The sequence below is a fragment of the Plecotus auritus genome (genome assembly GCF_963455305.1).
Source record: "Plecotus auritus genome assembly, chromosome: 15".
NCBI classification, from domain to species: domain Eukaryota; kingdom Metazoa; phylum Chordata; class Mammalia; order Chiroptera; family Vespertilionidae; genus Plecotus; species Plecotus auritus.
The window spans coordinates 2,237,390-2,265,068 of NC_137781.1; the positions used below are offsets into that span (position 1 = coordinate 2,237,390).

At 55.4% G+C, this 27,679-nt stretch overlaps 1 protein-coding gene across 1 annotated transcript in view; it reads left to right on the top strand.

Annotated features, from left to right (window-relative positions):
- The first annotated feature begins 6,201 nt into the window (after positions 1-6,201).
- Positions 6,202-27,679, top strand: part of UBE2Q2 (ubiquitin conjugating enzyme E2 Q2) — a 37,130-nt gene continuing 15,652 nt past the window's right edge. The window contains exons 1-5 of the mRNA XM_080651764.1: positions 6,202-6,544; positions 16,041-16,142; positions 19,985-20,089; positions 23,096-23,152; positions 27,067-27,207. Of these exons, the coding sequence (XP_080507890.1) occupies positions 6,374-6,544; positions 16,041-16,142; positions 19,985-20,089; positions 23,096-23,152; positions 27,067-27,207 (576 nt within the window). The 5' untranslated portion in view covers positions 6,202-6,373. The remainder of the gene's footprint in view (positions 6,545-16,040; positions 16,143-19,984; positions 20,090-23,095; positions 23,153-27,066; positions 27,208-27,679) is intronic.

Sequence of the window (27,679 nt, forward strand, 5' to 3'; positions counted from 1 at the left end):
TTAGAAACATGGATGAGAGAGAAACATCCATCAGCTGCCTCCTGCACACCCCCCACTGGGGATGTGCCCCCAACCCAGGTACATGCCCTTGACCGGAATCGAACCTGGGACCCTTCAGTCCGCAGGCCGACGCTCTATCCACTGGGCCAAACCCGAGGGTTTTTTATTGCAAATGTGGCGCTGCTTCAGGGTCTCTGAGTTGAGCAATGTTGGCAAAATGAAAAGCACCCCATCGAAATCTTATATATATATATAAATAAATAAATATATATACACACACACATATATATATATATATATATATATATATATATATATATATATATTTTATTGATTTTTTACAGAGAGGAAGGGAGAGGGATAGAGAGTTAGAAACATCGATGAGAGAGAAACATCGATCAGCTGCCTCCTGCACACCCCCTACTGGGGATGTGCCCCCAACCAAGGTACATGCCCTTGACCGGAATCGAACCAGGGACCCTTCAGTCCAGAGGCTGATGCTCTATCCACTGAGCCAAACCAGTCAGGGCAGGGCTAATATATTTTTTAAAGAAATATTTTTATCGATTTCAGAGAGGAAGGGATAGAAGCATTAATGATGAGAGAGAATCATCGATCCGCTGCCTCCTGCACGGCCCCCACTGGGGATCGAGTCCGCCCCCCGGGCATGTGCCCTGACCGGGAATCCCACCGTGACCTCCTGGTTCCTAGGTCGACGCTCAACCACGGAGCCACGCCGGCCCGGGCTCTCCCGCCTTCTTCATTATGGTTCAGGATATACGTACCCTGAGCCGGTAAAGGTTTCTCACCCACGGCCTCCTCTAGGAATTTTTATTTCTTTCAGATCAAGAAGCTCAACATGGTTAATTATTTCACAGGCAGCAACGTGGCCCAAGGCAGAACCCGAACGAGTCCAGGCCGTCTTGCTCGCTCCAGGGTCCTGGCCCCCAGCCCCCGTCATACCCCGTGCCAGCGGCACAGAATTCACGCGCACACACATGCAATTGCATTTTAAGAGGGTGCCTTTGTGTGTGTGTATGGTGGGGGCGGGGGGGGGACATTCCACGTACAAGAGCCATTGAACTAGATATTAACTGAGGACACGTTAAAGCTAATGAACTTTGGAAAACAGGAGACATCAGAGCGTGTTGCTGTGTGTTGCTGTGTGTGTGTGTGTATGTGTGTGTGTGTGTGTTAACCTATGTTGCTGACAGGCCATCAGCTAATCATCAGCCTGAACTCAGCAGCAGCGCCCTGTTCCCTAGGGAGACACACACACACACACACACACACACACACACACCCCGAGGTGCTGGCTCCTGCCACCCCCCCAGGAACCCAGAAACCACCCTGGGTCTGTAGGTGAGGAAGCACCTCATTAGCAACACAGATCAACCGAGAAAGCAAATGGCCTCAGGGACCAGCAACATCATAACCCAGTTGCCACGTGTCATCGCCACGCCCACATGGAGCTGGGGATGCAGCAGAGACAGTGCGACCTCGGGTCATATCTGGGCCACGGGATCCCAGCTGCTTCTTTTTTTTTATATATATATATTTTATTGATTTTTTACAGAGAGGAAGGAAGGATAGATAGTCAGAAACATCGATGAGAGAGAAACATCGATCAGCTGCCTCTTGCACACCTCCTACTGGGGATGTGCCCGCAACCAAGGTCCATGCCCTTGACCGGAATCGAAGCCGGGACCTTTCAGTCTGCAGGCCGATGCTCTATCCACTGAGCCAAACCGGTAAACCGGTTTCGGCTGCTTCTTTTTTTAATATATATATATATATATATATATATATATATATATATATATACATACACTAGGGGCCCAGTGCACGAATTCGTGCATGGGTGGAGTCCCTCTGAGTGGCCTGTAGGGATTGGCCGAAACCCGTAGTCCAATGCGGCCTGCAGCTCCTGCCTGCCGCTCCCGCCACGGGCTCACGCCCCATCAGTCCCGATCAGGAGAAGCTCGAGTTGCCGCAGAAGCGCTCACCAGCCATGAGCCCTGCCTCTGGCGCCTTCCCAAGCGGAGTGGCCTGCGGGATCGGGCTGAAACCGGCTCTCCAACATCCCCCGAGGGGTCCCGGATGGAGAGAGGGTGCAGGCCAGGCTGAGGGACCCCACCGGGGCCCCACCGGTGCACAATCAGGCCGGGGAGGGACCGCAGGAGGGCTCCAGGGCGTGTCCGGCCCATCTTGCTCAATCCCGATGGACGGGACCCCAGCAGCAAGCTAACCTACCAGTCGGAGCATCTGCCCCCTGGTGGTCAGTGCACGTCATAGCGAGCTGTTGAGCGGCCTTAGCATATCATTAGCATATTATGCTTTGATTGGTGGTTCTGCCATTTGGTCTATTTGCATATTACCCTTTTATTATATATATATTTTTTTTTATTGTTTTTTTTTTTTACAGAGAGGAAGGGAGAGGGAGAGAGAGTTAGAAACATCCATGAGAGGGAAACATCGATCAGCTGCCTCCTGCACACCCCCCACTGGGGATGTGCCCGCAACCAAGGTCCATGCCCTTGACCGGAATCAAACCTGGGACCCTTCAGTCCGCAGGCCGACGCTCTATCCACTGAGCCACACCAGCCAGGGCTCACAGATGCTTCTTGCAGTTCTTCCCCGGACAAGCCCGTCAGACCCCAAGCTGCAGGGCCCGTGACCCAGGGCGCCAGTGGGCAGCTGGGTGCCCCTCACACAGAGGGCGCGCCGGTCCCCGGGCTGCATTGGGGAGCGGGGGAGGCATCGTGCAAGGAGCAGGGTGGGGAGACCAAATGGTTTGTCCGTGTGTGTGTGATTCAGACCTTCCTGTTGTAGGGAAAAGATTTTGTTCGACAGGAATTCCCAGAATGCCTGACACGCCCGTGTTTGGGGGGGCCCGGCCCTTCCCGCAGCCCGCGGTGAAAGAACCAGGGGACTGTGCCCACGTGTAGGCCCAGCGCCACTCGGAGGTGCCGAGAGCTTCGGGGACGGGAAGGGGTCAGGGTCTTGCAATGAATGGACTCTGTTCTCCAGCTCTGGGAGGGAAGTAGTTTGGGGGGGACCCGTTTCTCGTCTTTGCTAGACCCTCGACCCATCTTGACCGCTATTATTATTTTTAAAAATGTATTTTTATCGCCCTAGCTGGCTTGGCTCAGTGGATAGAGCGTCGGCCTGTGGACTGAAGGGTCCCAGGTTCGATTCCCGGTCAGGGCACATGCCTGGGTTGTGGGCTTGATCCCCAGTGGGGGGCGTGCAGGAGGCAGCCAGTCAATGATCCTCTCTCATCATGGATGTTTCTATCTCTCTCTCTCCCTCTCCCTTCCTCTTTGAAATCAATAAAAATATAAAAAAATATATACATATATACTAGAGGCCCGATGCATGACGATTTGTGCAGAATGGGCCTTCCTTACCCTGGCTGCCGGCATAGCCTTTGCTCTGGCGCAGAGCCGCCTTTCCACCTTCCCACGCTGCCCAGAGGCCCTGAGCGGCTGGGAACCTGTATATGCAAATTAGCCTGCCATCTTTGTTGGGCTAATTTGCATACTCACTTCTGATTGGCTGGTGGGCGTCGCAAAGGTACAGTCAATTTGCATCTTTCTCTTTTATTAGTGTAGTTTTTTTTATTGATTTCAGAGAGGAAGGGAGAGGGAGAGGGAGAGAGAGAGAAACATCCATGATGAGAGGGAACCTCCCTCATGCCCCACACTGGGGATCGAGCCCGCAACCCGGGCATGTGCCCTGACCGGGAATCGAACCCTGACCTCCTGGTTCTTGGGTCAATGCTCACGCCAGCTGGGCCGGGCCTCTTATTCCTTAATCTCCCAAGCAGGTCCGTCCCGGGCTGGTTTGGCGGCGATGACAGGGTGTTTGGAGGTGATGACAGGGTGGCGAGGTGGGGAGGCCCTGGGAAAGGCGTTGCTCTTGTATCTGGTCATGCAGTTGGCACAGACAGCGGTCCCCCCTGCACCCCGGAGCCCAGGGAATCTGAGAGCCTGGTCTCGAAGGCACCGAAGCACAAGGACCGTGTGATTGCTGAGGTCGACCCAGGAAGTGGGTCTGAGAGTGTCTGTACGTGCAAACGGAATTGCCCCGCCCGGACCAGCGATCACCACCCAGCTGCCAACAGGAGGACGGAGCAAGAGCCAGAAAAGACAAATCGCCCTCACCAGGCCGGCGTGGCTCAGTGGTGGAGCGTCGACCTAGGAACCAGGAGGTCAGGGTTCAATTCTCGGTCAGGACTCATGCCGGGGTTGTGGGCTCCACCCCCAGTGTGGGGCGTGCAGGAGGCAGCCGATCCATGATTCTCTCTCATCATGGATGTTTCTCTCTCTCTCTCTCCCTCTCCCTTCCTCTCTGAAATCAATAAAGATATATATTTTTTAGAATTTTCAACTTAGGGCCCTAACCGGTTTGGCTCAGTGGATAGAGTGTCGGCCTGCGGACACAAGGGTCCCAGGTTCAATTCCGGTCAAGGGCATGCACCTTGGTTGCAGGCACATCCCCAGTAGGGGACGTGCAGGAGGCAGCTGATGGATGTTTCTCTCTCATCATGGATGTTTCTATCTCTCCCTCCTTCTCTGAAATCAATAAAAATATATTTTTTAAAAATTTCAACTTAGGGCACAGGGAAGGCTGATGAAGGAAGGCTTTGAGCCGCTGGAACAGAATAGCATGGAGTGTGCTATTTCTGGGAATTATTCCATAATCAAGTTCCTGGAACCCCCTCCCTTCCCACTCCCAGTTCATAGTGGTTTTTCTAGTGCCAGGGCCATGACCCCTCTCATAAATACAAGTTTATGTGCAAAAGTATTTTCCTGGGAAGAAAGATCATAGCTTTTGTTAGATTCTCAAAGAGCAGGGTATCTCAGGAGTAAATACAAATAAAAGCTTTTAAAAAAACATTTAAAAGATGACCTGATATTTTTTAAATTATATTTTTATTGATCTCAGAGAGGAAGGAAGAGGGAGAGAAACATCCATGAGGAGAAGAGAACCATGGATCGGCTGCCTCCTGCACGCCCCCACACTGGGGATCGGGCCTGCAACCCAGGCATGTGCCCTGAGCTGGAATCGAACCCGGGACCCTTCAGTCCACAGGCTGACGCTCTATCCACTGAGCCACACCAGCTAGGGCTAATATATTTTTATTGATTTCAGAGAGGGATGGAGAGGAAGAGAGAGATAGAAACATCCATGATGAGAGAGAATCATGGATCAGCTGCCTCCTGCACGCCCCCACTGGGGATCGAGCCCGCTATCCAGGCATGTGCCCTGCCTGGGAATCGAACCTTGACCTCCTTCCTGGTTCATAGGTCGATGCTCCGAGCCCACGCCGCCGGGCCATTTGTGGGGTCCCCAGAAAGTGTCGGGGGCTGTGTCCGAGCTGCGGATGCCAGATACAGGAGCATCCACTGAGTCAACATGGCCAAGGCCTCGTTCTGGGTCCTGGGGACGCGGCTCCGAAGGAGACCTTGGCGTTGGGCGGAGACAATGAACAAAGGAACGGGGGACAGGTCGCGCGGTGGCAGGTGCGGGTGGGATGCACGGTGGCTGGGCGGTGGCGGCACTTTGACCTGGGATGACCTCAGAGCCCGTCCCACGGGGGTGATCGCGCCACGGCCAGCGTGGGAACCCGGGCGAAGGCTGCACAGGACGGAGGGGAGGGACGCGGAGCGAGCGGGGCTGCGGCTGCGGGGAGCGTGGCCCGACCGCACCAAGTGGTCGCCGTCAGTAGAGGGCGCGACAGAACCCGGCGGCGAGGGGGCGGGGCGCGAGGGCCGCGTGCACGCGTGGGGGGCGGGGCTTGGTGCGGGGCGGAGCCCGGCTTGCGTCGGGGGGCGGGGCGAGGGAGGGCCTCTGCTGGTGACGTGGGCGGGGCTCGAGACATGGGCGGAACCAGGCTTGCGTTGGGGGCGGGGGCGCGTGATGAGCGGCCTCTGCTGGTGGCGTGGGCGGGGCTTGAGACGTGGGCGGGGCCAGGCTTGGGTCGGGGGGCGGGACGAGGGCGGGGCCGGGCTTGCGTCGGGGGGCGGGGCGTGCGACTAGCGGCCTCTGCTGGTGGCGTGGGCGGGGCTTGAGTCGTGGGCGGGGCCGGGCTTGCGTCGGGGGGCGGGGCGCGCGACGAGCGGCCTCTGCTGGTGGCGTGGGCGGGGCTTGAGACGTGGGCGGGGCCGGGCTTGCGGCGGGGGGCGGGGCGAGGGCGGGGCGGGCGGCCTCTGCCGGCGGCGGGGCGGTGTCGCGTTGCCCTCAGCCGCGGGCTGCCGCCTCCTGCCGGCCGCGTCGGTTACAAAGGCCGCTGCCGGGCCGGCCGCCCTCACCCTCTTCCGGCCGTGACGGCGGCGCGGGCCGGGCTCCCCGCCGGAGATGAGGGAGGATGTCGGTGTCGGGGCTGAAGGCTGAGCTGAAGTTCCTGGCGTCCATCTTCGACAAGAACCACGAGCGGTTCCGCATCGTCAGCTGGAAGCTGGACGAGCTGCACTGCCAGTTCCTGGTGCGGCCGCCGGGCAGCGCGGCCTCGGCGCTCACGCTGCACTGCAACATCACGGTGCGGCGCCGGGCGGGCCGGGCCGGGCCGGGCCGGGGCCGGGGCCGGGCCGGGGGCGGGGGCCAGGCCGGGGCGGGGGGCGGCCGGACAAAGACGCCCGCCCGGGAGGCCCGGCCACCGCCGCCCCGCGAGGCTGGGGGTGGAGGCGGCGAGGTCTCGGCGCCCCGGGCCTGGCCGCTGCCGGTTCGCGGCCGCGTCGCCGCGGGGCTGGGGAAGGTGACGGGTACGGGCGCTGAGGGGCCGCCGGGCCGCCGCGGGGCTGAGGGGACGGGCGCTGAGGGGGCTGCGCGGGCGGGCGGCGGGCGGGCGGGAGGCCGGTGGCCGCCTCAGGGCGTCAGGCCGCGCATCCCCCCGCCGCCTCGGCACGTCCGCGTTTCGGGAGGAGCCGACCCGCGAGCCCGAGGCGCCGGGGGGAGGGAGGGAGGGAGGGCGGTGCGGGCGCCGCGCAGGTGCCGGAGTGAGGACGGTCCACTTCCGGTCACAGGCCGGGGTGGGGGGGGACCCTCACGCGCACTTGCGGGGACGCGGGGAGCCCCGGAGACACCGGGGCTGGGGGAGCCGGCCGGGGTGCGACTTTCTCCGCCTCCTCCGAGCGAGCCACCCACCCAGCCCGGGGTCTCTCCCTCGGCTCCCTTCCCTGGAGCCAGGGGCCGCCCGGGAGCGCGGGCCGAGGCCCCGGAGACACCCGGTTCACCTTAAAATGGGTTTCCCGGGGCGGCGCGGGGTGGGGGGGCCGGGGAGGGGGCAGGTGTGTATTTCCGGAAAAACCAGTTCGGGGAGCGCTGTTTTTGGTTTATTGAGCATCTAGCGTGTGGGCCCCGGCTTTGCAGAATGGGGCCGAGCTGCCCCCCTGCTTTCCGAGCCCCGTGTTATTATTATTATTTTTTTGGGGGGTGGGGAGGGGCTGTGGGAGGTTGGCGGGGAGAGAAGAGGTTTTCACCGCAAAAGGTGTGACTCAGGGCCGTGATAGCATCGTGAAAGCCCAAGGCAGCGCTCACTCTGGCTTTGGGGTGGGGGGGGGTGGTTAGGGGCGCCCCCGAGGGGAGCCTGGCGGTGGTGGTTGGGTTTTCACACAGATGAGCCCTATCTCCCCCCCCCCCGCCCTGCCCCGCAGAGAAAATCTATTAAAAAAAATAAACACCCCCCCCCAAAAAAAAAACAAAACACGCAGCCCGGCCGGTGTGCCCAGTGGTTGGCTCCCCATCAGCACACGTGCCCGGGTTGCGGGCTCCATCCTCAGAAGGGGGCATGCAGGAGGCAGCCCATCTGTGATTCTCATCATTTTTTAAAATCTTTATTGTTGAAAGTATTAACACTAGTCCCCCCCCTCCTTTTTTTTTTTAAAAAAAATATATTTTATTGATTTTTTTCAGAGAGGAAGGGAGAGGGATAGAGAGTTAGAAAGAAACTTCGATCAGCTGCCTCCTGCACGCCCCCCACTGGGGATGTGCCGGCAACCAAGGTGCATGCCCTTGACCGGAATCTAACCTGGGACCCTTCAGTCCGCAGGCTGACGCTCTACCCACTGAGCCAAACCGGTTTCGGCACCCCCTCCTTTTTTTTTTTAAGAATTATTTTATTGTTTGATTTTTATTTTTATTTATTTGTTTATTTTTAAATATATCTTTATTGATTTCAGAGAGGAAGGGGGAGAGAGAGAGAGAAACATCCATGATGAGAGGGAATCACGGATCGGCTTGCCTCCTGCACGTCCCCCTACTGGGGATGGAGCCCGCATGCTGGGCATGTGCCCTTGACCGGAATCGAACCCGGGACCCTTCAGTACACAGGCTGACGCTCTGCCCACTAGGCCAAACCAGCTAGGGCTTGATTGATTTTTAGAGAGAGAGAGAGAGAGAGACATTGATTTGTTGTTCCACTTGTTTATTCACTCATTGGTGGATTTTAAAAAAAATATGTTTTTATTGATTTCAGAGAGGAAGAGAGAAACATCAGTGATGAGAGAGAACCATGGATCGGCTGCCTCCTGCACGCCCCACACTGGGGACCAAGCACGCAACCCAGGCATGTGCCTTGACCCAAATTGAACCTGGGACCCTTCAGTCATTGGCCTCCTGGTTCATAGGTTGACGCTCAACCTCTGAGCCACTGTGGCTGGGCCGTTGGTTGATTCTTGTGTGTGCCCTGACAAGGGGTCAAACCCACAACCTTGATTTATGGGGAGGGCACGCTAACCAACTGAGCTACCTGGTCAGGGCCTACGTGCCCCCTGTTTTCCCCCATCGACCCTCTCCAGCCCACCCCTGCCCCCATCCCAGGCCCTCACCACCCCACTATGTCCATGGGCTGTGCATACATACATGCATACAAGGTGGGCTGTGCATACATACAAGCATACAAGGTCTCTGGTTGGTCACCTCCCACCCACCCACCCTCCCCCGCCTTCTCTCCGAGACCCTGGACTCTGTTCCCCGCTTCCATGTCTCTGGATCCACTCCATCTGTCCATTTATTTTGTTCCTTACATTCCATATGTGAAGGCATGATTCTGATCATTGATGTTTCTCTCCTTCTCCCCTCTCCCTTCCTCTCTGAAATCGATAAAAACATGTTGATTTTAAAAAACAACAACAGCCGAAACCGGTTTGGCTCAGTGGGTAGAGCGTCGGCCTGTGGACTGAAGGGTCCCGGGTTTGATTCCGGTCAAGGGCATGTACCTTGGTTGTGGGCACATCCCCAGTAGGAGGTGTGCAGGAGGCAGCTGATCGATGTTTCTCTCTCATAGATGTTTCTAACTCTCTATCCCTCTCTCTTCCTCTCTGTAAAAAATAAATAAAATATATATTTTTTAAAAAAACAACAACAACAAAACAAACCAAAGCTTGAGAAAAGTGTGGTTGAGAAGCCCAGCAAGAAGGAGAACCATTTTCCGACGGCGGGAAACGGGAAGTAGAGTGAGCGAGAGGTGGGCGGTGTGAAGGAGGCTGGCCTCAGGGGCGACTGTCGGGGGGCGTCTGGGGGGGGGACCAGGGAAGGTAGGGTTGGTTCGAAGGACAGGAGACGGACGTGCAGGCCGTGGGGAGCCACTGAGTTGCCCGGGGAACTTGGGAAAAGGCGTTGGCCATCCAGGCATAGGAGTGGGTTTCCACAGGGGGTGTCTTATTTATTTATTTGTTTGTTGTTAAATATATTTTTATTGATTTCAGAGAGGAGGGAGGGAGAGATAGAAACATCAGTCATGAGAGAATCGTGGATCGGCCGCCTGCTGCACGCCCCACACTGGGGATCGAGCCTGCAACCCTGGCACGTGCCCTGGCCGGGAATCGAACCCTGACCTCCTGTTTCGTAGGTCGACGCTCAACCACTGAGCCATGCGGCCAGGCGACAGCGGGTGCTTCAGGAGAGGTGTGTGTGGGGCTGACTGGGCTGGCATTTAGTGCCAGGGGCACAGGGATTCCAAACGACTTGTAATTGTCAGGCAAGCTGCCACCACGGGCATTACGTCACTCCAATGCCAGCAGTGCCCCTCGCAGGCTGCTGGGAGCCTGCTACGCACAGAGATGTTGACTGATGACCTGGGTTAGGACATGGAGCAGGAAGTGAATGAGAGCCCAGCCGGGGTGGCTCCGTGGTTGAGCGTCGCCTTATGAGCCAGGAGGTCACGGCTCGATTCCCGGTCAGGGCACACGCCTGGGTTACGGCCCGATCCCCAGTGTGGGGCGTGCAGGAGGCAGCCGATGAGTGATTCTCATCATTGATGTTTCTCTCTCCCCTTCCTCTCTGAGATCAATAAAAATACATTTTTTAAAAAGAAGTGAATGACACACCAGGAAGAGGGTTTGGTGGGGACTAGTGTAAGGTCACCACTAGGAGACGCCGTTCAAGCCGCTACGCTGGCCCTGTCTTCACGTCGACCAAGAAGCACCGTGTGCAGTTCCTGTGACGTGTGCGCGAATGGCACCTCACGAGGTGCTTCTTACACACACACACACACACACACGCACACACGCACGCCCGTTTCTGAAAAATCCTCCAAAGATACCGCACCCCTCTTTCTTTGAGGCTTCTGCACGGCAGTTTGTCCCGTGTGGCACGTGCTCCATTCACATACACACACACACCCCGCCCCCCAGTCTGTCTTCCCACGTCTGACCATCCGTCCAGGGTCCCCTGGTCAGATTCAGCTCATGCTGATTTCATTACCGTCCTGGCTCCCTGTCACCTTGGGGGTGTTTTCTCGTGTTCTAGTGAAATGGTTCTGGACGTTGGCCTTTTTTTAAGTTACTGTTGTCTTTGTTGTCTGTTCTTCTTTGGGTTTTGAACAGCAGTGATGGAGCAGGGGCCTGATAGGAATCCTGTTTGATGTGGAAATCTTCTGGGGAAGAGTCCCAAAAGCTCGGAGAAGCACGTGCCCGAGGTCTTGTCGTGGACCCGGCGTCTCCCTTTATCCTTTCCTCTCGTTCCTCGGTTTGCTCGGGAGACATCGTACCAGCGTCCCTGGCTGGGTGCCCCGGTGGGCCTCGTTCTGGCATGGATTTGAGTCTCCCTGGCTTCCTGGAGCTCATACAGCCCCCTCTCCTCAGCCCGCGTGGCTGGGGTAGCTGCATGGCGCTGCTGCCGTCACGGGGGGGGGGGGGCGCACCCCTCTCTCATGGGGCACCTCTCCGTGTCCTGTTGCATCCTGGCAGCACCTTGGTTTGAAAGCAGAACGGACGTGTCCTTGTGGGAGCAGGATGGGACGTCGGAGGGCTCTGCTGTGAGGGCTTTGGGCTTCCATGGAACCTGGGTTAGGACATTTTAAAATTTATTTTTTAAAAATTACGTTTTTATTGACTTTTTTTCATCCTCACCCAAGGATACTTGATGTTTAGAGAGAGTGGAAGGGAGGGGGGGAGACAGAGAGACCCCTGTGAGAGAGACACATCGATTGGTTGCCTCCTGGACACACCTGACCAAGGCCGGGGGTTAAGGCTGCAACCGAGGTACATGCCCCGGAGCGGAATCGAACCCGGGACCCGTAGTCCGAGGGCCAGCCTCCTATCCACTGAGCCAAACCCTCGGGCTGTCACCTCCTTAAGCTGCTCATCCACTCCTCCTCCAGCCTGGGGCTCTCTCCTCTTATCTGTTCCTCCTCATCGGGCATGTTCCCCAGTCCTGTTAGGTATGCAGAGCCTTCACGTGGTCCTCAGGGTTCTCGGCCCGTCCACCCCTGGTTCCTCCTCCTCGGAGCAGCAGCGCCTCCCCGTCCTGGGGCTGGGCCTCAGCTCCTGGAGCGCGAGTTCTGGGGCCGTGGTCTCGGATCCAACACTGAAGGGCTCGCGCGTTCTGCTTCCTGGGGATCTGCAACTTGGAGACCGTCGGACGGTCCTCTGGCACCTACGTGCCGTTCCTCACTTCCCCCCTCCGACCTCCCCGCCTGAACCCCTGAATGGGGGGGGGGCGGCTCTGCAAAGAGAACAGTGTTAGTCAACGGTGCTTCCCTTTGCCTTTGTTTTCATTTTTTATTTTATTTTTCCTCTCCCCTGCCCCGCTCCCCACCCCCTGCCTTTTTTTTAGTCTTTTTTTTAATATATATATATATACATACATATATATGTATATATGTGTGTGTGTGTGTGTGTGTATATAATGGCAAGGGAGAATATTCTATAATTATGTTTTTCATCTTCCACTCTGCACACATTCAGTAAAGACAGGGTTTCCCAAAAAATGCATGCCTGCCTGAATGATTGTAAAGTCAGTGTTCATTAACATGCAGGACATTTTCAAAGTTTAAAAGAATCTACAGAAATGAGTAGTTTGTTTATAAAAGTAAAATAAAAAATTTAATAAAAGGCAAAGGGAAGCACCATTGCCGAACACTGTTCTCTTTCCAGATGGCCGTCTGGTCCCAGCTCGGCTGATGCCGCGAAGCAGTGGGACCGCCGATGTCAGGAATCACTGCGTGCGGCACAGGTGTGCCCTCGGTTTGTGACGGGCTGGCTTTGTGCCGTATCCCCATAGAAAAAGTCTAGCGGCACTTTAGGATCAATCTTCTTTCTTCACAGCTTAGCTTGGCTTCACCCATTATTTCAAATCAGTTAAACGAGAAAAAGAGTGAAAATTAAGTGAGTTCTCAGCTGTCCGAGTGTGTGCACATTTTTTCCGGGGACACCCTCTATTCTGTTGACTGCATGGTCGCGTTTTAGCTATATTCAGTTTGGACAGAAACCTTACCTGTCATGTTTGTGTCATGGATAGTGCATACATGTTTAAAGGGTCACGTAGGGCTTGATAGGAAATCTGTAATTTAAGTTCATATGAAAGATCCTTTTTAAAAAAATATATTTTACTGATTTTTTTACAGAGAGGAAGGGAGAGGGAGAGAGAGTTAGAAACATCGATGAGAGAGAAACATCGATCAGCTGCCTCCTGCACGCCCCCTACTGGGGATGTGCCCACAACAAAGGTACGTGCCCTTGACCGGAACTGAATCTGGGACCCTTCAGTCCACAGACTGACGCTCTATCCACTGAGCCACACCGGTTAGGACTGAAAGATACTTTTATGAAGTGAAAAACAAAACATAGATGTTTTATTCTCTAGGCAAAGGGAATTGAGCTAAAACATTTTTCTGTTTTATAAACGGGCCCTAATCTTAAATATGAAGGGCGAAGAGCGCTATCTTCAACCTCAGGGAGTCTTTTTCCTAATAAAAAAGGACGTCGAGATACCCAAGGTTGTCATGCAAACGAAGCGTTGTTTCCCGTTTTCAGTAAACATCCGATTTCCAGTCAGTGCTGACGTCCAGCTGTTAGGCTCACACTAGGGGCCCAGCAGGTGTTTGCTAACCTGGGCAGCCTTGTTGGAGCTAGTGTAGGGCTTTCCCTTCGTCCGTTACGGACTTCTCGCGTCCGGGAACTGTTGGCAGGGAATTGTTTAGAGAGACCCCCTTCCCCCGGGACGTGAACCAGCTAGTAAACAAGCAAACCCTCTCGCCTCATTATTGTGTAGCATAAGTCATCACTTTTCTGCATGAGTGGCTGTTCGCCAGGCCGCTTGTGGTGGAACTTTTTCTCCTTAATTAAATTTCTGTTCGTCGACCCAAAAGCCTCCCTTCCCCCGGGAGCGAGATACTAAATTTTAAAATGTTAGAGCTTGGAGTTTATGGGAGGGGAAAAGGTTTATTCTTAGTAGCTGGGACCTTAAGCAAATCACTTCTGCGTTTTTCGATGAAATAGATCATTTTTTTGCCCCACACGAGAGCATATATGGGGAAGCTCTGTGGCGATGACAGCGTTCTCCACAAACAAACGTGACGGTGGTGACGGTGTCGTTTGTGGCTGAAGAACACTGTTTGGAAAACTAGAGGCCCGACGCACGAAGGTTCGTGTCAGCATGGGCCTTCCTTCCCCCGGCTGCCGGCACTGCCTTCGCTCCGGCCCGGCACTGCCTTCCTTCCCCCGGCTGCCGGCACCACCTTCACTCCGGCCCGGCACTGCCTTCCTTCCCCCGGCTGCCGGCACCGCCTTCACTCCGGCCCGGCACCGCCTTCCTTCCCCCGGCTGCCGGCACTGCCTTCACTCCGGCCCGGCACCACCTTCACTCCGGCCCGGCACTGCCTTCCTTCCCCCGGCTGCCGGCACCACCTTCACTCCGGCCCGGCACCGCCTTCCTTCCCCCGGCTGCCGGCACCGCCTTCACTCCGGCCCGGCACTGCCTTCCTTCCCCCGGCTGCCGGCACTGCCTTCACTCCGGCCCGGCACCACCTTCGCTCCAGCCCGGCACCGCCTTCCTTCCCCCGGCTGCCGGCACTGCCTTCACTCCGGCCCGGCACCACCTTCGCTCCAGCCCGGCACTGCCTTCCTTCCCCTGGCTGCCGGCACCGCCTTCCTTCCCCCGGCTGCCGGCACCGCCTTCGCTCCAGCCCGGCACCGCCTTCCTTCCCCTGGCTGCCGGCACCGCCTTCACTCCGGCCCCGAGTCGCCTTCCTTCCCCGACTGCTGGCACCACCTTCGCTCCGGCCCGGCGCCACCTTCGCCACCTTCGCCACCTTCCTTCCCCGGCTGCTGGCACCGCCTTCACTCCGGCCCGGAGTCGCCTTCCTTCCCCCGGCTGCCGGCACCGCCTTCGCTCGGGCCCGGAGCTGCCTTCCGCTTCTCACCCTGTTGCATCAATTTGCATATTCCCTCCTTATTGGCTGTGGGCGCTCCCATCTTTGTCACGGAGTTACCGTCAATTTGCATGTTCTGTCTTTATTAGACAGGACGCTTTACAATAATTTCTCATGGGCACTATGTCAGGGCTGTCAGTTTTATGTGTTCCCGGGTGGGTTATACGAAGGACATGATGAATGAAACTTGACCGAAGAGCTCGGGACCTTCTCTCTGGCCTGTCCTCCCTGGCCGGTCGCCTTTCCAAAGTAAGCTTCCGAGAATGACGGCACCTAAGTGCGCTTTCAGCCGAGGAGTCCTTGTGTTCATTTATCCGACCGGTTGGTGATACAGAGTCGGATCTGCGTTCTCTCTCCTCCCTCACCCCCTGTGCCCTCCTTGGAAGGAACAGGCCATGAGGAGGAGACGTAGGTGTCCATGCTGTGAATGGTGTGTCCCTTAGCAACGTGACTTTCTTGTTGAACTTCTTAGACCTGGGGACGGACAGTGTGAGATGAGGGTGGGCTGGTCGAGGGGTGGGAGGCGAGTGGGAACGTCACCACCGCAGGTAAAGCTTCGCCTGAGAGCCAGCGGTGAGCAGGCCCCTCCCAAGGCTGTGGCGCGGGGTCTGTGCTGTCTGCTCAGAGTCCTGGGGGGTGGAGGGCTGAGAGCGGGGAGCCACCTGGGTCCTGAGCTCCGGGAGGCCCTCCCCAGCCTGGTCTGGGCCCGCGTGGAATGCTCCGATCAGACGGCGCGTGCTGCGCGGAGCACTGACATCCCTCGCCGCAGGGCGTTTTTCACGTTCCTTAGTGTCGTCACTGCTTGTGGGCTCCGGCCACGCAGACGCTTAGCTGTTCACCTGCCGGACGGTGAGCAGCGAGCAGTTTCTCCCTGTCGTCCCGTCACTCCCTTTGTTATGTGGTCAGGGCATTCGGGGTTTCATTAAGGTTCTGTGAGCTCATTGCACTCCCCACTCCCCATTTGTGGAGCAGCCAAGTGTGACAGTGATGGTCCCCTAACTGGTCTCCAGAAGAATAAAAAAAAATAATTAAAAAAATCCATTAAGAGAAATTCTTTTTTCCACACATGGATTTTAATATATTGCTTTTCTTCCCCATATATATATATATATATATATATACTTAATACTTTTTAATTGATTTCAGAGGAAGGAAAAGGGAGAGAGTTAAAAACAATGATGAGAGAATCACTGATTGGCTGCCTCCTGCCTGCCCCCCCTCCCCCCACCGGGACTGAACCGAAACCCCAGCTGGTGCCCTGACCGGGCTTCCCCCCCAGCTATATTTCGCTGAAGTCTGTGGTTACCTGACCACCGAGTGGTCTGTTCAGTTGCAGGTCCAGGTTAGTCTGTGACAAGTGTTTAACTAGGTGTCTCTCTAACAGGAATCGTACCCAGCTTCCTCACCAATATGGTTCGTGGACTCTGATGACCCAAATCTGACATCAGTTCTGGAACGTCTAGAAGATTCTAAGAACAACAGTTCGGTAAGAAAATACGTCCTGCTCCTTTCTCTTTTTCTTCGTGAACGTTAGGGAACTGCTTTTTCTGTCAAGAGTCTGTAACTGCAGTAAAAGCCAGAGGGACAGACATGAAAAGTTTCTGAATAGAGAGAAATGCAGCTTTCCATTTCACACAAACATTAAAAACCCATTGTCCTTTTTTATAAAACTGGTGAGTAACGTTTGTGAGAAAAGTAGTGAAATTTAAAGGGAACATAAAAATCTTCCGTAATTTCTCTGCCTGCTATAACCATGGTTGACATGATGTGTTATATCAGCTATAATCAGATAGAAAATACAGGAGAAAAGTATTTTGTTGACGATTACAATTAAATTTTTTAAAAAATGAACTGCCTGGGAATAAACTTAGATGTATCAAGAAAACTATAATATTTGCTGAGTGCAATGGAAGACAGTGTGTTCCCAGATAATTAAACATGTGAGTTATCTTCATAGCTTCATGTTAGTCATGTTAGTCTATAAATTGAATACAATTCCAGTAAAAAAAAAAAAAAAAATCAGACTTCTTTTTGGAACTTGACGAAATGAATCTAAAGTCTTTTTTGAAGAGTAAAAATAATAATGAAGTTGAAGGAAAAGTAATGAAATGAGACTTGTTCAACTAGGTTTTACATAAAACACTGTGTACTGACACTGGCCTGGGTGGATAAAGGCAGTGAGTCATGTAATTGAGAATTGAGAATAAGTGAAATTGAGTTAAAGCACTCAAAAAGGAAAGGATCGATCATTCTATTAATAGTATTGGGAGAAATGACCATTTTGGGGAAATTAGAGTCCTACCTCATTATTGTCAAAATAAGTTACTTTTGCTTTAAACACGTTTATTCCTAAAATTAAGGACATAAGAACGTCAGTTTAAAGAGGGTTTGGGAAGGGAAGGCTGGTCTGCAGAGCCCTGAGGGTGGAGGTAAAGGCTAACGAAGGGGGCCGTGTCCGCACCGGCCGCAGGGGCCGTAGGACGGGGCAGGAGGGCGGGCAGGGGCCGCGGGACGGGGCAGGAGGACGGGGCAGGAGGGCGGGCAGGGGCCGCGGGACGGGGCAGGAGGGCGGGCAGGGGCCACAGGACGGGGCAGGAGGCCGGGGCAGGGAGGACGGGCAGGGGCTGCAGGACGGGGCAGGAGGACGGGGCAGGGAGGACGGGCAGGGGCCGTGGGACGGGGCAGGAGGACGGACAGGGGCCACAGGACGGGGCAGGAGGACGGGCAGGGGCAGCTCCCTGCGGCCGCCTTCTCTAGACCTGAGGGTGTGCGTGTTGTGACAGAGAAGTGATGGGGCCATGTTTCCGTGTCTAAGATACCCATCAGAAATGCTCAGTGACATGACACAGGGCATACACTTGGGTCTGCTTTTATAAAAAAGTAAGTGTATTTCTGTAAAAGAAAAAAAATACCAAACTCAACCTCCACTCTTTCTCGCCGTCTCTGCCGCCCCCTCAGAACCCAGTGTAGTGACAGCGTCTCTCCTGACCTTCCATCACTTCCTTCCTCACAGCCCGGGCTGCCTTCTCGCTGCATTAACGTTCTTACCTTTAGTTGCTGAACCAGGGACTCCCTTTCCGGTTCTAAAACTGACCCGAGTGCAGCCTGCGACGTGTCCGTGTTCCCTACTGAGACACGCCTCCACTCGGCACTGACGGCGGAGCGACCGCGGGAGGCCTGGCCAGAGGAACACGGCCGAGTGCGGTTTTACGCTGGACGTCAGGTTGTGCTTACAAAGCCGCAGTCTCCTCGGAGGAGCACCGGCCACTCTCCGAGGTGTCCTACGTGAAGGAGCAAGGCACACGGTCTGGTCTGTAGCGGCCGCTGTATGCAGCGCTGGGAGCAGTCTGTCTCTGCTGGTTTACACGCTTTCCCTGGGTGGACACGGGAAGCTTAGCCGCAGAGCACAGAAAAGCATGTGCTTTTTAAAAAATATATTTTATTGATTTTTTACAGAGGAAGGGAGAGGGAGAGAGAGTCAGAAACATCGGTGAGAGAGAAACATCCATCAGCTGCCTCCTGCACACCCCCCACTGGGGATGTGCCCGCAACCAAGGTACATGCCCTTGACCGGAATCGAACCCGGGACCCTTCAGTCCGCAGGCCGACGCTCTATCCGCTGAGCGACACCGGTTAGGACATGCTTTTTTTTTTAAATTAACTGGTTTCTGTGTGAGGCTCTGTAGTAAGTGATGTGTGCAAAGCACGCGGATCTGTCCTGGGGAACGGGAGTCTGTGAGGACTCGGTCAGGGCACCGCCTCCGTGTTCGTCTCTTGTTCCTCCGCCTGGTCTCATCGAGCCTGTCCTCCTCGGTCCGCCTCTCCTTCCCATGTTGTGCGTGCTCTGGGCAGTCTCTCCTCCTCCTGAGTCGTGCCTCCAAGCATTTGTACCTGCAGCTAAAGCGACTTCCTGGGCTGCAAGCCCATGCATGTCTGTGGATCGCAGACCAGGGACCGCATTGGAGTGCCTCATTGTTCAGCAGCACATCTAAATGGAGACGCGCCTGCCTCCCGGCGGTCCCCCCAGTGATCCTGGTGGTGGCTGTGCGTGGGGGCACTCCTGCCTGACCGGGGCCTGGGCACTGGCTTAGAGTTCCGTGCGATCCCAGTGTTCCCGACCCCGCCCCAGCTCTCTAGAAGTTTCTCAGGCCTGTCCAGTCCATCTACCATCTGCAGATTTCGTAAGTTTATCCCCAAGGCCTTAGTTTTTTCCCATCCCTCAAACGCTTTTTGGGGAGCATAAAGTTGAGATTCCTGCAAGATGTACCCCCTGTTTTGCTTGTTGGGTAAGACTCCACCTCCACAGGCTGCTTCTTCCCCCCCAACCCCCCGCACTCCATGGCTCTCAGACCCCGCCCCGTCTTCACGGTCACGAGCACCCACAGAGCGCCTGGAGGGGCGTCACAGCCACGGGCGGCTGCCTTCTGAGCCCGAGGCTTTAATCCTGATTCCCGGCTCAGTTTCTCACTCCTGCTCCTTGTCCGCTTGGGAAAGGCTTGTTCTTTGCTTGGTTTGACCCTTTCTGACCCTGGGCCTGTTTTCCTCGTCTTTCAGCACCCTGCCCTGTCTCCTCTCCCTTCCGGTCAGACACCCAGGAGAGTTCCTGACCGAGGGGCGTTGCCTGGCTCATCCTGGTCATGTCGCGGGCAGCGGCCCTTCTTACACTGTCCCTGCCGCGCTTGCAGACGCCGCTTACCTCGCCGGAAGGGGACATGCCACCAAACAGTCTGCGTGTGGCAATGGAAACGAGTTCTGTTTCCGCCGTTTTAGACACGCGTGTGCGTGTTTCCGCGGGAGATTCCGTTTAATCGTCACCAGTTGGGAAGGTTTGATTTTCCTGTTTCACAAACGGGAGACTCGGCCAAGCCAAGGCAGTGGACACCATGTCCCCTGACCCCAGGGCCCAGGACTGTCTGTGGCCACATGTGCCTCTGCTTGTACATGAACGTGACTGGAAGGTATAGCTGGGACCCTGTGCAGCCCCCGCCTTTGTTTTGTAGCCCAAGTAACGATGTATGTGCTCGTGTGAAGAGACAGGTTTTCAGACAAGGGGGGAGCGGCTGAAAGGTGGACAGTGTCGGCAGCCCTTCCTCTCCGCTCGTTGCCGGCGTGCTGCTGGGCCCTCTGTGGCTGCACGCGGCCCGGGGCTCGCACGCCGTCCCCAGCAGCATCCTCACCACGTCACCCCATCCGGGGTACACACACTCCATCCGGGCTACGCAGCAGCAGCTAACTCCTTTCACTTCCTGCTGGGCTGGGTACAGTGTGGCATTATTGTGTCTGCCAAGGGCCCTCTAACGCCTGCTTCTTTGCTGAACTGTTTTGTAGCTTCGTCAGCAGCTGAAGTGGTTGATATGTGAGCTCTGCAGACTGCACGACCTTCCCAAGCACCTGGATGTGGAGCTGCTCGACCAGCCGCTGCCCACGGGCCAGGTACCGTAAGCCTTCCCTGGGACCCGAGCCGAAAGGAATGGTCTCAGGCCCAGCGAAACTGGGACGCTTTTTTCACTTAGCGGACAGCGTATAGGGTTAGTTCTGCTGTTGAGTGCTTTGTTTGCTTTGCTGTGGGCACCACACTTCTCGCTTATTTAAAAAATATATATTTTATTGATTTTTTTACAGAGAGGAAGGGAGAGGGATAGAGAGTTAGAAACATCCATCAGCTGCCCCCCTGCACACCCCCCTACTGGGGATGTGCCCGCAACCAAGGTCCATGCCCTTGACCGGAATCGAACCCGGGACCCTTCAGTCCGCAGGCCGACGCTCTATCCACTGGGCCACACTGGCCAGGGCTCACTTCTCACTTTGTGGAGTGAATTCGCTGTGACAGACAGACCCGGCCCCTCCCAAGCTCACCCTCGTTGTGAGTGTTCCCGTTTCCATACCGGCTCTCGCTTCCTCGGTTGTGGCTTGTGCTGAGTCACTTGCAGGCCGGCTCCGTCGGGCATCCCCGATGGTGTCTCCTCCGCGCCGTGCCTAAGGAGTCCAGGTTACAGGAATGTCTTCCCGAGGTGGAGAACTCTCGTGTTCTCTCCGCGCTGTGAGCGCGCCCTCGCTCGGAGCCTTGGGTTCCTCTGCCCGTCCTGGCGTTGCTCTGAGCGGGCGGAACGGCTGCCGGCTCGAACTGCTCACGTCTCTGCTCACGTGGGTCTGTGTCTCCTGACCTGGTGCTACCTTTCTGGGCTCGCTGCTCACCTTTCGCCTGAGCGCACCCTCGGGAACCCCCCCCCCCCCGGGAAGGGGGAAAGGCTGGCCCGCTCTCGAGTTCTCCCCTCGCGGACGGAGGGCCGCACGTCGGTTTCGCCCTCGGTCCTGCTGCTCACGAACTGCGTTTCTCACCCGGGCTCCCCTCCGACACGGGGTCGTGGTGGGGCCTGCGTGGGGCGCTGAGGGTTCACGGGGAGTGCCTGTAGAGCAGCGTGTGGGGCGCGCGGTAAGTGGCCGTCCGTGTCAACGGCTCCTAGTCGGCCTCACACGTGGCTGGTGGTTTGGGGGTGCGGAATTGTGGGCGGGAAATGCTGTCCTGCGGTGTTAGACCGCAGCCAGCGGTGCTGGCGAGCCTGGTGCCCTCTGACCCTTCCCATCTCCGCGGGAGCTGAGGGCCTCTCCTCCTCGGTGTCAGCAGGGGCTTAGCTAGATCTTCCTCCCGGTCCTGGCGCTCAGCACGGATGGGCCTTTCAGATCGGCTCTCGCGTCTTCTCCGTGGTGAGTGTGTGTGTGTCCCCGCTGGTTCCTCTCCTTCCCGTTTGCTCTCTGTTCGTGTGGAAACGCCTGCTCATGGGACGTAGGCTCTTTGCTTGAGTCTTGTATCGTGAATACTATGTCTCTGTTCTCTCTCTTTGACTTAATTTCAAATTTTCTTATCTTCCAGCTTTTAGACACTTCACTGGGACAGCCATAATTTTAAGTTTTGTTTTGGGTGCTTACTGCTGCTGAGCCAGTGGCCCCAGGACTTGATGGCTTAGAGTAATGTACTCCGTGCCTCGCGGTGGGGGGGTTGGCTTGCCTGAGCTGACAGCACTGCCCCGGGGTGCCCAGCAGGGCTTCTCCCTACGCCTGTTGCCTCGCTGTTTCTCCCCGTCGCCCTGCTCTCCATGGGGCCCTGCTCTCCCCGGGGCCCTGCTCTCCCTGTCGCCCTGCTCTCCCTGGGGCCCTGCTCTCCTCGGGGCCCTGCTCTCCCCGGGGCCCTGCTCTCCCTGTCGCCCTGCTCTCCCCGTCGCCCTGCTCCCCACGGGGCCCTGCTCTCCCTGTCGCCCTGCTCTCCCCGTCGCCCTGCTCTCCCCGTCGCCCTGCTCTCCCCGGGGCCCTGCTCCCCACGGGGCCCTGCTCTCCCCGGGGCCCATCCTCTGGGCCGCTTCTTGGGCTCCTCCTTCTTCAGGAAGGTGATAAGCATTCTTAGTTTTGTCTCCGAGAGCACAGACGTGGAAGCTGCCAGGCCCTTTGAGGGTTAAAGTGGGAACTGGCCCAGCGTCATTTCCACCATGTCAGTGGTTCACGTCGCAGCCCAGTGCATTGTGGGAGGGCCCGAGGGAGGGGTGAGGGCTGGGACTTGTGGCTCACAGGGTCCTCTGCACAGGGGACCCCCACATTCTGAGATGACTGTTCCTACTCACAGCATTTTTTCTGCTTCTGGGTGACACCCGTAGTACACGTGCAAGCCTCTTGTCCTCCCTCTCCAGCACCTCAGTTGTCCCTTTAATACTTAGGTTTCAAAAACAGTTTATTGCCCTGGCCAGTGTGCTCAGTGGATAGAGCGTCGGCCTGCAGACTGAAGGGTCCCGGGTTCGATTCTGGTCAAGGGCACATGCCCAGGTTGCAGGCTCGGTCCTCAGTGGGGGGCGTGCAGGAGGCAGCTGATCCATGATTCTCTCTCATCATGGATGTTTCTCTCTCTCCCTCTTTCTTCCTCTCTGAAATCAATAAAAAAATATTTTTAAAAAAGTTTATTTTGAAGACTTTCCTCAGTATCTATCCAGTCTGTGTTGCTCAGTCATGTGCAGTTTTGTCCTTCCTCTCTTCATTCATATTTTGGAGAGATGCTGAGGGTCGATTGGGAGTTCTTGCTGTTGACAGCTTGTAGGAGGGATTTAAGCTAATTGATGGTTTAGGATAGTTATTTAAATGAAGGAAGCCATTTATTTAAGTGTAAAATTTTTTTTAATTTTAAATGAGAATGCCTTTAACTTTTTTAGAGTTGCTTTATATTTGGTTAATTGCCTTTGTTATTCCTAATGCACTTGTTAACTTGAATTGTTCAAGCATGCTTCTTTTAAAAAGCTGATAAGCGTTTGTCCGATCAGAGCTGGAGTTAAGTAGATGTTTCTCTGCCGTCCGTTCTCTGTGGAGTCAGGGCAGGAGAGGGACAGTCGGGCCCCAGTGTCTTCCAATGCCCCGTGTGTGTTTGCCCGCGTGGCCTGGCACCTTCTCCTTCCTTTGCAGAATGGGACCACAGAGGAAGTGACCTCGGAAGAGGAAGACGAGGAGGAGATGGCGGAGGTGGGTGTCTCACAGAAGAACATGGTGTGGCTATCTTCATTACGGAAAACCTAAGTAATTTCTCTGATCTCTTTATACACCAGTGTTAGTGTGGAATAATGAAAAGCACACTGTTCCTGGGATTGAATATAATTGATGGCTTTAATTGAATATAAAATCTGGCTTTACCTCTAATGTATGCTTTTGAATAAATTGCTTCTCTGATGTCGCAGATTAGATTTTCTGGGAAATAAGAGCTCTTAACATTTAGCACTAAAATTATATTTACATTGAATAGTAATCACTACTTAACCTGTAATTGTTTTGTTTTTAATGTTTTTATTGATTTTTTTAGAGAGAGAGGAAGGGAGAGGAATAGAGAGAGAGAAACATAGATGAGAGAGAGACATTGATCAACTGCCTCCTGCACGGAGATCGAGCCTGCAACTTGGGCAGGTGCCCTGGCTGGTAATCGAACCCTGACCTCCTGGTTCACAGGTCGACGCTCCGCCGCTGAGCCACACCGGCGGGGCTGTGATTGGTTGTTTCTGAGAAAGTCCTGTGTTTGAGGGAAGAGCTAGAGGACACTTGGGGACGACTCGTTAGAAGTAAGAGGAGGACCGCACGTTGAGCATCACCGGGGAACGCCGTGGAGAGATTCCAGAGGCCCTGAGCCGGGGCTGGTGGAGGCGCCCGTCGCCGGTGCGGTTCTAGACATGTTCGGGCTCCGATGCGGTTTTAGACGTGTTCGGGCTCCGATGCGGTTTTAGACGTGTTCGGGCTCCGAAGCGGTTTTAGACGTGTTCGGGCTCCGGTGCGGTTTTAGACGTGTTCGGGCTCCGGTGCGGTTTTAGACGTGTTCGGGCTCCGGTGCGGTTTTAGACGTGTTCGGGCTCCGGTGCGGTTTTAGACGTGTTCGGGCTCCGGTGCGGTTTTAGACGTGTTCGGGCTCCGGTGCGGTTTTAGACGTGTTCGGGCTCCGGTGCGGTTTTAGACGTGTTCGGGCTCCGGTGCGGTTTTAGACGTGTTCGGGCTCCGGTGCGGTTTTAGACGTGTTCGGGCTCCGGTGCGGTTTTAGACGTGTTCGGGCTCCGGTGCGGTTTTAGACGTGTTCGGGCTCCGGTGCGGTTTTAGACGTGTTCGGGCTCCGGTGCGGTTTTAGACGTGTTCGGGCTCCGGTGCGGTTTTAGACGTGTTCGGGCTCCGGTGCGGTTTTAGACGTGTTCGGGCTCCGGTGCGGTTTTAGACGTGTTCGGGCTCCGAAGCGGTTTTAGACGTGTTCGGGCTCCGGTGCGGTTTTAGACGTGTTCGGGCTCCGGTGCGGTTTTAGACGTGTTCGGGCTCCGGTGCGGTTTTAGACGTGTTCGGGCTCCGGTGCGGTTTTAGACGTGTTCGGGCTCCGGTGCGGTTTTAGACGTGTTCGGGCTCCGAAGCGGTTTTAGACGTGTTCGGGCTCCGGTGCGGTTTTAGACGTGTTCGGGCTCCGGTGCGGTTTTAGACGTGTTCGGGCTCCGGTGCGGTTTTAGACGTGTTCGGGCTCCGGTGCGGTTTTAGACGTGTTCGGGCTCCGAAGCGGTTTTAGACGTGTTCGGGCTCCGGTGCGGTTTTAGACGTGTTCGGGCTCCGGTGCGGTTTTAGACGTGTTCGGGCTCCGGTGCGGTTTTAGACGTGTTCGGGCTCCGAAGCGGTTTTAGACGTGTTCGGGCTCAGATGCGGTTTTAGACGTGTTCGGGCTCCGAAGCCTGTGTTTACGTTCACACTCCAGAGTGAAGCTCTCGCGTCTACATTGGTCCGATAAAAGGTCTTTGGTTTAAAACATGTTCCGGTGTTGTGTCTTCTTAGAATTAATTGAATTATTACCTTAAATTCTTGATTTGGAAAACTTTAAATCTAAACTAGACTGCTTCGAGCGCCTTAGACTGAGGACAGAGCTGTGGGTGTGTTTTGTTGGTGAGTCTGAGAGGGTAGTTCTTAGCCTCGTCTAATTAGGTGAGACTTTGGATAGTTTGTCCTTAGTGTTTTCACGCAGTTTAACCTGGGGGGGCAGGAGCCCCCGGGGCCTGTGTACAGGGATGGAGACATTGTACCCCCCCCCCGGGGCCTGTGTACAGGGATGGAGACATTGTACCCCCCGGGGCCTGTGTACAGGGATGGAGACATTGTACCCCCCCCCGGGGCCTGTGTACAGGGATGGAGACATTGTACCCCCCGGGGCCTGTGTACAGGGATGGAGACATTGTACCCAGCTGCTTGTGTCCCTTCTCTTCCCCTCACAGGTGACACAAAGGGACGGCCATTTAGGGAAACCGGGAGAGGGAGGAAACCAGACCTCGGAGGGATCAGGTTAGCAGGGCTGGGCAAACTTTTTGACTCGAGGGCCACCATGGGTTCTTAAACTGGACCGGAGGGCCGGAACAAAAGCATGGATGGAGTGTTTGTGTGAACTAATATAAGTTCAAAGTAAAGGAGCGGAGGGGAGAGCAAGAGAACCGGATAGAACAGCCGGATCCGGCCCGCGGGCCGTAGTTTGCCCACGGCTGGGTTAGGGGGACGAGAGGAAGGTATCCAGGCGATTGAAAGAAGGTGTTTAAAAAGGGCCCCGACCGCCCCGGGCCGGGGCGTGTGCGGGTGCGCTGGATGCTGTCCTTTGGGAGAGACGGACGGTGCGTGGAGTCAGGGAAAAGGCCGGGTGATTGGCTGGAAAGGGCGGTGGCTAACCACCTGGACTGGAGTCAAACTGCTTCTCTTGGGTGTGGCTGTCGGTAGGAAGGCTTTGCTCAGAGCAGCGGGCTGGGAACGCTGCTTAACAAGGTGGAGATGCGGGTTTTGTTCTGTGCTGATGAGCACCCGGGTGGAGAAGCCGCGGGACGGGACTGTGGCCGAGGTTGGAAGTGTGACAGAGACTCGGCCCAGGGCACCTGTGGGAACTCTGAGGACACGTGTTCGGAGGGAGCTCAGGGGGAAGGGCAAGCCCAGGAGGGGCGCCCCGTGAGGCCTGCACATGGTCAGGGTCTGGGTGCGAAGGGACTCGGTCGGGCGAAGGATGGAGGTGCGAGGGGAAGACCTTGGAGCTTGGATGGACGTGGTCGCTCACCTGATCTAGAAATCGCAGTGAGTGAGTCTGCTTGGAGAACGGAGATAGTTGAGCTACAAAGTGTGGACACAGGATTCTTCTTTTTTAAAAATGCATTTTACTGATTTTTTTTTAGAGAGGAAGGGGGAGGGAGAGAGAGAGAAACATCAATGATGAGAGAGAATCATTGATTGGTTGCCTTTTGCACTCCCCCTACTGGGAATCGAGCCCGCAACCCAGGCATGTGCCCTTGGCCAGAATCGAACCTGGGACCTTTCAGTCCGCAGGCGGATGCTCTATCCACTGAACCACACCAGCCAGGGCGAACACAAGATTCTTGTTTTTTTTTTTTAAATATATTTTATTGATTTTTTACAGAGAGGAAGGGAGAGGGACAGAGAGCTAGACACATCGATAAGAGAGAAACATCGATCAGCTGCCTCCTGCACACCTCCCACTGGGGATGTGCCCGCAACCAAGGCACATGCCCCTGACCGGAATCGAACCCAGGACCCTTCAGTCCGCAGGCTGACGCTCTATCCACTGAGCCAAACCGGTTTCGGCCGAACACAAGATTCTTGATGCCTCGATGCTAAACTATTTCAAATCTCTTCGTAGGAGACTGAAAAGATGGCTGCTTTGGTAATAGCTATTAAATATGTTTTACTCAGGTTTTAGTTTTATAACAAAATACAAGCTATGAACAGGGAGCCTTTAAATGGGTGTGAAGGCTTTTTACCCCTTCCCGTAGAATACATGGATGCTCTCTCTTGTGCTCCCTCTCGAGTCAGGAATAGTCAGCCTCTGGCATGAGCGTGTTGGCATGAGCGTGAACACGCTCGTATGTTTCTGATGTTTGTAGGACATAGAAGACCTGGATCACTACGAGATGAAGGAGGAGGAGCCTGTCAGCGGGAAGAAGTCAGAAGATGAAGGAATCGAAAAGGAAAACTTGGCAATATTAGAGAAAATTAGGAAGACTCAAAGGCAAGACCATCTAAATGTATGTGTAACATTCTAGAACCTGGACTTACGTGGCTAAGTAGCGTCATTGTAGGTGATAACGGGAACACAGGGACCTTCATCAAGGCGCCAGCCTCAGCTGCCCCCTCCAGCCTGCCGTGTGGCTCAGGCACAGGTCTTGTTGCCGTAGTGTTTTTATTGGTGGATTTACGTTTCTCATCTGTTGATAGCCACTCTCACCCTGTATCTGCCTTTTCCCTCCTGGGACCCCCCCGTGTCCGCCTCTGCCCTCTTCTCACGGGGTCTGTGTTTTAATTCCGTCTCTCCTGACAGTGCAGCTCACTCCTCCAGGAAGCGCTGCCCTGGCGGGACCAAACGTGGTTTTATCTTTGCTGTCACGTCTTTGGGTGAAGCAGCGGGTGGTGTGAAAGGAACACTGGTGACAGGCACACCTCATGGCTTCAGTTCCCTCGACTCTACATGCATGTGGGCACTGTGGACCTTTGGGTGAT